Genomic DNA, 13138 nt, shown 5'->3' with positions numbered 1-13138 from the left:
CTAGATGAACTCTCTGTGGAATCTGCCTCAGAGCCTACTTGGCTAGCTCTTCAGTACATTGCTCCTATCCCCCAGAGAGTCCAGCTGACTCCCCTATGGATAGCCGCTGGTTGCAATGTATTGAAAAGCAGAAGTCTGAATAACTGGATTCTCCTATCATTACTATATCATGCCTTTCTGCCCGGATTGCAATGTTTCCTCAGGTAGTTCCTATTTCTTTCCCATACCCTAATGACAAAATCACATTTGCACTTCTATCCATTTCTCTTAACTAAATATTCTCAACTATGTTTCCCACCTCTGGTTCCTAGATTTTCTCATAGTAATAGTAATATATGGTGCTGCCATATTTCTGCTTTTGCCTATCCTATTTCGTTTGGATTAAGTATATCCATCCAGAGCCATATCTCAGTCGCTATTCTCATCCTACCAAGTCTCAATGATAACTGCGAGTTCAAATTTGCCTCTTTGCATTAGGACATTTATTCCTTTTAGTGCATTGTCTAATATTCGAGCATTTGCCTTTAGACATCAATCCACAAACATTTCTTAAGCACCTTCGATGTGCCAGGCACTGTGCTAAGTGCTGCGGATACACAAAGAGGGAAAAGGCAGACCCTGTCCTCAAGGAGGTTGCAGTCTAACGGAGGAGACAACATGCAAATGAATCTATGAAGCAAGCTATTTACAAGATCAATAGCAAATAACTAACAGGGAAAGCACTAGAGTTAAGAGGGCTTGGGAAAGGTTTCAGTAAAAGATGGGATTTTAGTTGAGACTTCAAGGAATCCAGGGAAGTGGAATTGAGGAGTGAGAACATTTCAGGCATGGGGGTCAGCCAGAGAGAATGCCCAAAGCCAAGAGATGGAGTGTCTTCTTCATGGAACAGCCAGGAGGTCAGCGTCCATGGAAGAATACATACTAAAGAATAATGTAGAAGAAGAAAGAAAAAGTAGAAATTGGCTACATTATGAAGGGCTTTGAATGCCAAACAAAAAATTTTGTATATGATGCTGGAGGCCATAGGGAGCAAATAGTTTATTGAATTGGGGGGAGGGGGTTGAAGTTAGTGTAACATTGTTGAAACTCCATGCTTTAGGAAAATCACTTTGATATTTGAATGGAGAATGAATTGGAGTGGGAGAGACTGGAGGCAAGCAGACCCATCAGCAGGCTATTATAATAGTACAGGCATGGGATAAGGAAGGCCTCTACCAGAGTCATGGCAATATCAGAGATGAGAAGGTGGGAGGGAAGAGCCATGGTTGGGGGTACATTTGAGAAATGTTGCAAAGGTGAAATGGATAAGTCTTGGCAATAGAATGGATATAGGAGATGAGAGACAGCAAGAATAATCAAGAATAATGCCCAGGAGGCAGCTAGGTGGTGCAGTGGATAAAGCACCAGCCCTGGATTCAGGAGGACCTGAGTTCAAATCTGGCCTCAGACTCTTAACACTTACTAGCTGTGTGACCCTGGGCAAGTCACTCAACCCTCATTGCCCTGCCCCCCCCCAAAAAAGAATAGTGCCTAGGCTTCAAGGCTAAGGGATTGGGAGGGTGGTGTTACCACCCCACCATATTTGAGGTGATGGGTTTTTTGTTTTGTTTTTTTTTTTAGTGAGGCAATTGGGGTTAAGTGACTTGCCCAGGGTCACACAGCCAGTAAGTGTCAAGTGTCTGAGGCTGGATTTGAACTCAGGTACTCCTGACTCCAGGGCCGGTGCTCTATCTACTGCGCCACCAAGCTGCCCTGGTGATAGGTTTTTAATGGCTTCTTTCTTGGATTTTGTCTCCTGTGAACTCCCGGGTATCTCAATTGCTATTCTTCCATTAATATAGCTACTCTCTCTGGTATCTAGCTTGATAGATATACATTGGCAGTTTTCTCTCACTCTATCCTTTTTTTATTTTAAAGCCCTGTTGATTAGATTTGCAGGACAGCAAGCAGATATATTCTTGCTAGCTTTTGCTAGATGCATTCCATCCATTGCCAGGAATCTATCATTCTTACATTGTAAAATGTAGTCCAGAAATCTAAATCCCATTTTCAGATGCTATTTCCATTTCATCACTTCCAAAATAATTTTTCCCTTTCCTATCCCTTGTCTTCAGTGAGCAACAGTAAGGAAAACACAGCCTGTACCCCTGTGGTCTTCTATTTCATTCCAAAGACTTGGTAATCTTTGGCAATGCTTTCTAGCAGTATCGTTTGTATCCATGACAGCCCACTTCAAAGCCAAGAAATCCAGTTTGTTAGGGGATTATGGGTCATCTACTGACAAATTCAAAAGGCCTCTTATACTCATCCTTCCATCAATAAATCAGTTCACAAGCTTTTATTAAACACTTACCATGTGCCAGACATTGTGCTAAAGGCCTGCAATAAAAAGCAAAAGCAAAAACAATCCCTAGCTACAAGGAGCTTACATTCTAATAAAGAAGATAATATGTATATAATTGTAATCTAGGAGATATATACTAAGTTAGATGGGAGGTAACTTTAAAGGGAAAGGCACTAGCATCTGGGGGGTACTGGGAAAGGCTTCAAACAGAAGGCAGCATTTGAGCTGAGTCTTAAAGTAAGTTGGAGAGACAAGATAGGAAGTGGCCAGATTATAAAAAGAATCAAGTGCTAAACGGAGGATTTTATATTTGAGCCTAGAAGTAATGATGGAAGCCATTATTTGGGAGTTAATTGAGTGGGGGGACAGGGGATGTGAAATGGCCAGATTTGTACTTCATAAAAATTATTTTTAGAGTTGAATGGGGATAAATTGGAGTGGGGAGGGACTTGAGGCAGCAGAACCATGTAGAAGCCTATGGCAGGGGGGCAGCTAGGTGGCGCAGTGGATAGAGCACTGGCCCTGGAATCAGGAGTACCTGAGTTCAAATCTGGCCTCAGACACTTAACACTTACTAGCTGTGTGAGCCTGGGCAAGTCACTTAACCCCAATTGCCTCACCAAAAAAAAGAAGCCTATGGCAGTCATCCAGGTGAGAGGTGATGAGGACCTAGTCAACTCTCCACTGTGTTAGTGAATAGAAAAAGTCAAATGCAAGAGATGTTTCGTATGTGGAAACAATAAGATTTAACAGTTGATTGGACATTTGGAGTGAGCAAGGAGTAAGCATCCACTTGGCATGATGTGCCTATCTTGCCCGTAGCTAGACAACTGTGTCTCTTCAGCTATACTCTCTTGTTGATCTTCCCAAGGTGAATTGCCTCACCCTATGAGTCTAATCCTCTTTGTCCCTTGAAGAAAGCACTCTGAACAGCAGTAGTCAGATAAACAACAGACCTGTCTTGGACTGTGTCCACAAGCTTTGGGCTTCTGGGGAACACACAGAATGGTATTGCCAAGAGGGAGGTCAAGGGAGCTACTTTTGTTACCTAAGCAAACTTGCACAGTCCATATGCTCTTACTCTACCTCCTGAATTGACTGTGTTGGTTCAGAGTAACTTGGAGGCTTTGGCATACACCATTGCCCACGTAGTCATTGGTGTATTCATACTGCCATCTATCTATGGCCTCTCTGAGCATTTGAGGCACCTTAATATTGTCAGTGTGCTCTTCAGATACTGTACCACAGTCATGGTTGTCTGTGTAAAGCCTCAGTACAAAATCAGAGGCCTTCTCTTCCAGGATCACCAAACAGGCATGCCTCCAGGCATCTACAGACTCAAACCTCAAGTAGCCTGGCTTTAATGTGCTTACAATATCAAGAGAAACTCCCTAGGATTCTCAGATACTCACCTGTTACAGTCTTCTAGCTCCCCATGCTATATCTGTGGCACTGTCCAGCCAGGTATCAAAGGCTTTATGATTTGTGGGTGAACATGACCCCTTCAAGAATTGCAGCTTCCCATATTGAATAACTTGTTGTAATGTTGGACTGACAGGCCACCCTTTGTGAGTAACTGCTACCCAAGACTCACTCACTGGCTTTTGAGGAAGATGTGGCCGCCAAGGCTCTGTCAAGGAGGGGATGTCTCCTAATCATAAATTGCTGAGGGTGGCATTGCTCCTGCCAGCAGGCCTCTCATATTGTACGCAGTTGTTCCTTCTCTCACCAGGAAGACTTTCAACTTTCTCATTAGCTCCCAGCTAGCAGTATGAGGTTTAATAACTAGTTTGAAAACAACACTATTAACAGTTATCTCCTTAGGGATGCTGGAGTGCACCATTGTTTCAGCCAGCTTACATAATGCCACTATCATGACCTATCTTTACCTCACTACACCTTAGATGACTATTGTTCAGTCATTTCAGTTGTGTCTGACTCTCCAGGACCCCATTTGGGGTTTTCTTGGCAAAGATCCTGGAATGGTTTGCCATTTCCTTCTCCAGCTCATTTGACAGATGAGGAAACTGAGGCAAACAGGGTGAAGTGACTTGCCCAGAATCACACAGCTAGGAAGTTTCTAAGGCTGGTTTTGAACTCAGGTCTTCCTGACTCCAGGTCCATTGCTCTATCCACTACAGAGGCACATAGCACACCTCAGATAGTACCACATAGTTTCTCAGAGTGCCCACAAAATCATGTCAAGTGCTTGCAGCATCTTTATAATCATAATCAATGGAAACTCCCTCCTCCAAATCAACAGGCCTTTGTATGAATTCAGTACTGTTATTGTGTACCAATCTTACAATAGATGAGTAATCGTGGTGGCTGTTTAAGCCAGTTCTCCAATTTGCAAATTATTTTAACTGTCTGACAATGTCACTCCAGCAAATAATGACGACTTTAATGGCACTTGACAAAACAACAAAATAGCCATTTGAAAAATCAATTAACCAGGCCTAGAAAAGCTACATTGGAAAATATCTATTCACATACAAGGGGAAAAATACAAAAAGGAAAACATCTTTAATGGATCCTCTGTGATGCCAGAGCAGCTAATGCGTATACACATGCATATATGGGTATGTGTGTTTGTGTGTATGTATGTATGTGTGTATATACACACTATATATGTAGCTTATCTAAGATACATACACTATATATACATATACACACATACATACATATATACCCACATATATAGTTAATATACAATTATACATTTTTCTCTTAAAAGTGTCAACCTTTATTAATGGATTATCTGAGAACAGATAGCCAACACTGCTTTTTCTTTACTTCACCTATGGCACAATAAACTCCACTCCAATCCCTCGTTTTAACTGTGTGGATTTTTATGCTTCAACTGTGTTGTACATTTCTTATAAACAACATATGCTGGCCTCCGTTTTCCAACAAATTTTTCTATAATCCTCCATTTTATGGGCTCGTACATCCCATTTATATTGACAATTATGTTTGTCAGCTGTTATTTTAGATATATAATATAGTGTATGTATATCTTGTATGTGTATATACATACATATATATACATACATACACACATAAACATAGCATGTGTATCTTGGATAAGCTCCCACAGATGTAGTATATAGGCCCCTTGGTATGGCCACTTAGCCATAATGGGCAAGACTAGGAACTGAATCCAGTATAAAATACACATGTACCCCAATAATTGCCACCTGCCCATGTCTTTTGGGGCGTACTTAGCTCAGCTGGCAATGAAGCACTTGATTTCCTCAACACTCTGGGAGGGAGAAACATTAGTTACTTGAAGAAAGCTACGGAGGAAGCTCTATGTAGCTCTAAGGAATACAAGGCTTCTGTGCATGGGAATTGAGCGGTCACTAATATCTGCAACAAGTCTTGAGTGTGTTGTTTCTTGATAGGGGGATCAGATGATCATTGAACCTCCCTGAATTTCTTCAGCCTTGTGTCTTTTCCTTTATAAAACTTCCAAATGGGGCCTCGACATTGCTTTGTTATGTGGTTCCCTTTCCAGGTATTAGTGGTTAGATGAGTGAAAAACTGAAGACTTAGGTAGAACATGATAGCTGTCTTCAATACGATCTGATTGGATTCCAAAAGCATCCGTGAGGTGTGTCCTGCTCTTCTCCAGAAAGTAGAAGAGGGAGCAATGGATTGGAGTTTCAAACAAAGTCTGCATGGTATCTTCTTGGGTTTGACAAGAGGGAATTCTTGTTCAAATAAAGGTTAGGTTAGAGGGTCTCTGAAGTCCCTTCCAGATCGGAGATTTTTTCATTCTGAACGTCCTTGATGGTTTTCAGGGCCTTCTCTCTGAGGATACTGGGAGCAATGTGGTAGCAGTAATAGCTACTACTATAAAGATGATTAGAAGGTCCTGGTTACGTAGGCTAATTTTCTCAAAAGGCAAAGGAACCATCCTTGAGACTTAATTGGTTCAAAGGAGTAATGTTTAAACCACTGACATCGCTTCCCAAGAAACCGAGTATTCCTCAGTCTTGATGGATGCTCTACTGTCATGCAAGATAATATACCTCTCTAGCTAGATATGCCACTGTGGCAAATTCAGAAGTAGGGGAGCTGGACCCAAGTGAACCAATACCATTTACTGAATACCCTTTTAGTGCTGTTGTTAAGTGAATTCCCCTTTTATAAAACTTTTATGGTCTATGAATGTCTCATTTCACTCTAGGGCAGAGCTTCAACTATCAGATTTTCCTGAGTTAAGCCTGGCCTAGAACAGATGGATAGGAAGATGAGGATAAGAACCTTGCTGCCGATGTTGTGTCTTGTATAGTCCTCTAATTGTTGTCTATGGCGTAAACATCTGGCCTCAGTTTTATGAGAATCTATTTGAAAGCCAGGTCCATATCTCCTAGTTAACTCTCAAATCCCAGAACAAAACCCAATACAGCATCTAACATATTACTTGACTTGCCATAAACATGGGGCCTACCTGTTCAAATGACTTTGGATTGATTGGTCAGTGAACTGTTTACTGAAAGGTAGATGTTGGCCTTGAACTGGAAGTTCTAGAAGATAAAGAAGGACCTCCCTAGGGGCAGCTAGGTGGCGCAGTGGATAGAGCACCAGCCCTAGAGTCAGGAATTACCTGAGTTCAAATCCGGCCTCAGACACTTAACACTTAGTAGCTGTGTGACCCTGGGCAAGTCACTTAACCACAATTGCCTCACTAAAAAAAAGAAGGACCTCCCTAAATGCCATATTTCAGATTCTATTTTATTGAGAATATTTAAAGTTGGAAAGGAGTGAATTTGGTATTTGTCTTATTACATTATATTTAAATGTTTTTATTCCTCCCTGCAAGCTTACCAAAACCACTCAAAAGGAGTCCATTTATTTGATGTTGTTGGAAAATTTAGCTGTCAAAATGGCCTATTTACAGTGAATCAATAGGGCTCCAAATGTGCTGGGAAATTGATATTATATGTATGGAATAGCAGCCTAAGGAAGAATACTGTATAATAAATGTTTACACACCATCAAGTCTACAAACATGAAATATCATACAAGATAGAATCTTTTTTTTTCTTGTGTAATCTATCTCCATTTTTCCATTACTTTCTCTCATTTTCTCTTCCAGCATTACTCACAGACAAACCTCCCAAGCCATTGTTCCCCAGGGAGAATCAGCCAAGTGTTATTGATGTCCAGCTGGGTAAGTCCCCCTCTGGGAATAAGAGATAGGAAACTTCCACTCTGTTAACAGATGGTAAAAATTGCATGAACCAAGCAAGCTTTATTGCCACTGATATTACATGCAAATCAATTTGTGTCCACTCATTTGTAAGTGTGGAGTTCACTGCAGTAACAGTTTAAGGAAATGAATTTGTATTGTATGAAGGAATGGTCATCCTCATTGGTTACATTGGGTAGTCAGCATACGTGTCTGCAGAAATTTTTATCTGTGATTGATGGGTAAATGGACATCTTGCCTTCATGATTGGGGACCAAGAGGCATGTATGTGCTTTAGCCAAAATGTCTCCTTGGTACAGTGATGGTTCCTTGCAACAATGGCCAAGTCTCCAAGGCTGAATAAGGGCACCCTTTATAATGATTTGGTCATCTTATTTCCAGTGGCATAATCCAGTGCTATTTTAAACTTGTTTCTAAGTTGAGATCCTGAATATTTATGAATCATCTGGTGTTGGGAGAAGTAAGAACTTGATTTATGGGCACTCCTTTTTTCTTTCTTTCTTTTTTTCTTTTCTCTTCTTTTTGTGTTTTTTTTAAACAAACTCAAATCAGGATGCAAGATGTCAAGCCTTGTATTTTTAGAGCCATGGACTTGAAACTTGGAGGCCTAAGAGTCCTCTAACAAATTGCAGCCTTTAATCTGAGCCATTCTTTTATTCTCTGTGAGCTTTTACCAATCCCTTGAGTTTTGTCCAAATAATCAGAATTTCTCCTACTCTGTACAACAGAAATATGCTGAAAGAGTATTTGGATTGTTTGAGGGTCTGAAATTTATTTGTTTCTGTGACACTAAAAGGATACACCACTTATTTAGCCAGTAGATGCCAAATTGACCCCCATATTGCACTCACTTTGGGAATTTTGGACTCAATATTTACTTCTCTCAATTTTACTTGGGTTTGGCGGTGACTTATTTCTAGCCATAACATCTGAGAGAGAAAATTGCATTATTTCTACAAGTGGGTTCATTTATCTGAAATGGAAGGTAGCATAGTGTCTTCTGGCTTGGAATGCATTTTAGCTTGACTTGAACCAAAGTAATTTTGACCCTTTTGATCATTTAGGCTGGCACTTCTCTGATGGCTCAAAATGTTGGGGTGTATGCAGGAAATTTGTGTTGCAGATAACTTTGGATTTTAGCATAGGAGTAAGCATCAAGATTCAAGGGGAAGAGGGACAGGTGTTAATATTATGACACGCTTCAAATGCACATAAAATACCACGCCGGACTGATCTACCCATGACTTGGGACTCAATTCAGCAGCTACTTTGTTAACAGAAAGATGGAGACATGCTCATTTTGTTTTTCCCTTGTATGAAGGCCACTCCACCATGATGCCCAAAGAACCAATCCATTCAGCTCAACACAATCAGTCAAACTGACTCCCTGTCATAAAGAAGACAAAGCAGATTTGACTGGCTTGCTTTGCCACTGGTTGCTCTGGCATCACATAGCCCCAGCCAAAGATTATCTCATAACTTACGTTTACAACTATATAGTAAAGTGGCTTTCAAGAGCTTGGAGAACAATGGCAGTGGGGCTTCTGTGCTCCAAACAGCTGTTCTTTTGAAAGCCTCAGATGCAGAAGAGAGTTCGAAAATGGCGACTTGGTAGTGAACATTTCTGGCTGTGACAGGAGCCATGATGGAGTAGCTAGAGAGATACTAATCCCTTCTGGAAAAATGACTTTTTTTCTCATGTTTCTAGAATGTATCCAACATCTCCATCCTCAGAAACATCATAACATAATAGAAGGGACCTCTGAGGCCATCTGGTCCAAATCCCTAATTTGGGCCTAGGAAGATTAAATGACTTGGCTAAAGTCACATGAGTAGTTAGCAGCAGCAGAGATAGGATTTGAACCCTCATTTCTTTTCTTTTTTTGAGGTTATTTTAATAGTATTTTCTTTTTTCCAGTTATATGTAAAGATGGTTTTCAGCATTCTTTTTAAAATTTTTATTTATTTATTTTAGTTTTCAACATTTGTTTAGATAAAATTTCCAATTTCCAATTTTTTCCCTCCCTCTCCCCCACCAGACAGCAGGTAATCTGATATAGGTTTCATATATGTGTGTGTGTATGTATATATACATATATATAATAACATTAAACATATTTCTGCATTAGTCATGTTATACGAGAAGAATCAGAGCAAAAAGGAAAAACCTCAAAAAAGAAAAACAACAGCACCAAAACCAAAAGAAATAGTATGGTCCAATCAGCATCCATATTCCACAGTTCCTTTTTTTGGATTTGGAGAGCCTTTTCCATCATGAGTCCTTTGGGACTTTCTTGTACCATTGCATTGGTGAGAAGAATCTAGTCTATCACAGTTGATCGACACTTAACGTTGATGATACTGTGTACAATGTTCTCCTGGTTCTGCTCATCTCACTCATCATCAGTTCATGCAAGTCCTTCCAGGTTTCTCTGAACTCCTCCTGCTCATCGTTTCTTACAGCAGAATAGTATTCCATTACATTCATATACCACAACTTGTTCAGCCATTCCCCAATTGATGAGCATCCCAAGATGGCAGAGAGTAGCCAGCAAATTGCTTAAGCTCTCCTTCTGTTCCCTCAAAAAGAACATTAATTCAAGCCTCTAGACAGATTCTGAAACTACAGAACCTGCAAAGAGACAGAGAGACACAGTCTTCCAATCAGCATTCATTTTTATAAGATTTTGAGCTCCACATTTTTCTCTCTCCCTCTCTTCCCTCCCCTTTCCCAAAACAGCAAGCAATCTGATATAGGTTATATATGTACAATCACATTAAACATAATTCCACATTTGTCATGTTGTGAAAGAAGAATTGGAACAAAAGGGAAAAAGCTCAAAAAAAGTAGAAATAATATAGTTCGGTCTGCATTCAGATTCCACAGTTCTTTTTTCTGGATGTGGAGAGAATTTTCCATCATGTGTCCTTTGGAATTGTCTTGGATCATTGTATTGCTGAGAAGGGCTAAGTCTATCACAGCTGATCATAGCACAATGTTGAACCCTCATTTCAAAGCTCTTGCTCTTTTCACTATACCAAACAGCCTCATGTCTAAAGTAGCATTTTCAAAAATTAACATATAAAAGGTTTTCATCCAGTATAGTTCAGCAAACCCTTTAACCAGTTTAAGGTCTCAAATTCTACCCTCTTCCTGGAGACAAGTCACCCTCCATAGGCGCCACCACTTATATTTCCCTGATCCAGAAACTCTGAATATGTGCTAAACCACCTTTTATTTCAGAAGAAAAAGAAGTACAGTCATTTGTTTTTGTTTTTGCTTTTTCCTGAGTGTGGGTCAGCATTTTCCCAGCATGCTTAGAGAAAGATGCAATGGCAAAACGGCGAGGGTCTGAAAATTCAAAAAAAGTACAAATAATCATTTGTCACACAAAATGAGAAACTCTTGGGAATGTTAAGTCCCAGCCTGAAGGTTATTTAGAAAAAAACATTGTCTAAGGTATTTATTTTCATTTTGTTGGGGCTGGGGGTGGTTTCTTTGCTCCATGCATTTCTAACAGAAATTTGTTGGATATTAGATTTCAATGGAAATACTCCATGTCTACTGCATGGAATTGGCATTGGTACAGATACTTTATTATGTCTCTAGAGGAAAAGAAACATCTTGACTTTCTCTCTCCTATAGTGTAATCCATTAGTCATCCTGGAGATTCTAGGAATTTACATACATTTCTGCTGACACAGCCATGACAGTTTGGGTGTAGCTAAATAGTGTTCACATTATAATGCTGAAAAAATATTCATCTTCACCAAAAAGACATCCATTTCAAGAGCACAAACACATTCTTAACCACATAATCAGAAAACTACTGCCTGACAAAGCAAACCTACACAACTAAAGTATATTAAAGGTACCTGCAGTAATGTAAAGAAATAGAAGGAGGTGGGGCAGCTAGGCGGCACAGTGGATAAAGCAACAGCCCTGGATTCGGGAAGACCTGAGTTCAAAACCTACCTCAGACACTTGACACTTACTAGCTGCATGACTCTGGGGAAGTCACTTAAACCTCATTGCCCCTTGAAAGAAAGAAAGAAAGAAAGAAAGGAAGGAAGGAAGAAGGAAGGAAGGAAGAAAGAAAGAAAGAAAGAAAGAAAGAAAGAAAGAAAGAAAGAAAGAAAGAAAGAAAGAAAGAAAGAAAGAAAGAAAGAAAGGAAAGAGAGAAAGAAAGAAAGGAAGGAAGAAAGAAAGAAAGAAAGAAAGAAAGAAAGAAAGAGAAAGAAAGAGAAAGAAAGAAGAGGAAATATCGACTAAACACAAACTCAGCTCTGTAATCTTCAATTTGTTCTCTTCCTCATGGAGACAAATTTAGCTCTCATTTTTCTTTTTAAAAATGATCTTTTACTAAATTAAAGCTAACTCTCTCCCCTGTTTTCCATAAACAAATACTTAAGAATTTATAGAATAGTGGACTGATTTGTGGACTTGCCCAGAGTTTGAATCCTTCTTCAGACACAACCTAGCTGTGTGACCCTAAGCAAGTCACTTAACTTTTCTGTACATCAGTTTCCTCATCTATAAAACAGGGATAATAATAGCACTTACCTTACAGGATTGTTGTGAGGATCTAATGAGAGACTGTATGTAAAGTGCTTCGCAAATCTTAAAAGATATATAGTTTTTGGAATTAGGGTTTTTTTTCCTTTTTGGATTAGACCTGTGATTTCAGTGATAAGGAAAACCTGCTACAGAAATTCCTATCATCGTTGTATATCTACACCTGCACTGCAGCTTTGAGTCTTAGTTGGCTAGGGAGAGCATTGAGTGGTTAAATGACTTGCCCAAGGTTTCTCAGTCAGTGTGTTAGAGGCTTGAATCCACATCTGACCTCATTGCTGACCCTCTATCCAGGCCTCCATGTTGCACCTCATTTGTTTTTACTTTTTATTACACCTTTAATACCAAAGCATCAAGGGACCATCACAACATATCTTTTGTTCAGAGGGGAGCAGTCCCTTCCTTCTTCAACAATTTTTTATGACCCCCCCACCCCAGTGTACTTTCAAGAAACTCCAACATTCACCATGAAGCTCAAAAGCTGTGGGAAAATGTGGGCCCAAATGTGAGACATTGAATAAAATTGGACCTGATAGTATATTCTGTTCTTTTTCATGTAGAAGGGATTTTTTTTTCTTTTGTGGAAATTCTTAATGATCTGAAATGAATCAGTCAATGATATTCAGAAACAATAAGTCTAGAGTCCACGCGTTTTCCCCCTCTGTACCCAAAAGGCAAAAAGCAAGTCCAAAGCCCTAAAGAACATCAAAAAGAATCAGATCAGGAGAGGTAGCAGTCCTAGCTAACCAGATTAGCACAGGCACTTCATTAGTAGATGAACTCAATGCCAGACCATAGTTTGTTCATATTCTCATTCTCTCATATTCTCTCTCCCTCTCCCTCTCCCACTCCCACTCCTTCTCTGCCTCTCTCCCTTTCTCTCCCACTCCCCTCCCCCTCTGTCTCTGTTTCTCTCTTCCCTCCCCCCTTTCTCTCTCCCTCTCTCCCTCTCCCTTTCTCGTTCCCTCCCACTCCCCTCCCCCTCCATCTCTCTCTG

The 13138-nt window shown here is 40.1% G+C and overlaps 1 protein-coding gene across 1 annotated transcript in view; it reads left to right on the top strand.

Annotated features, from left to right (window-relative positions):
• Positions 1-13138, top strand: part of IL1RAPL2 (interleukin 1 receptor accessory protein like 2) — a 953666-nt gene that overhangs the window by 742177 nt on the left and 198351 nt on the right. The window contains exon 6 of the mRNA XM_043974249.1: positions 7452-7526. Within this exon, the coding sequence (XP_043830184.1) occupies positions 7452-7526 (75 nt within the window). The remainder of the gene's footprint in view (positions 1-7451; positions 7527-13138) is intronic.

Source organism: Dromiciops gliroides, chromosome X (genome assembly GCF_019393635.1).
Source record: "Dromiciops gliroides isolate mDroGli1 chromosome X, mDroGli1.pri, whole genome shotgun sequence".
Classification (NCBI taxonomy): Eukaryota; Metazoa; Chordata; class Mammalia; order Microbiotheria; family Microbiotheriidae; genus Dromiciops; species Dromiciops gliroides.
The sequence above is the reverse complement of the archived record's forward strand: the minus strand, read 5'-3'. Positions and strand labels throughout refer to the sequence as shown.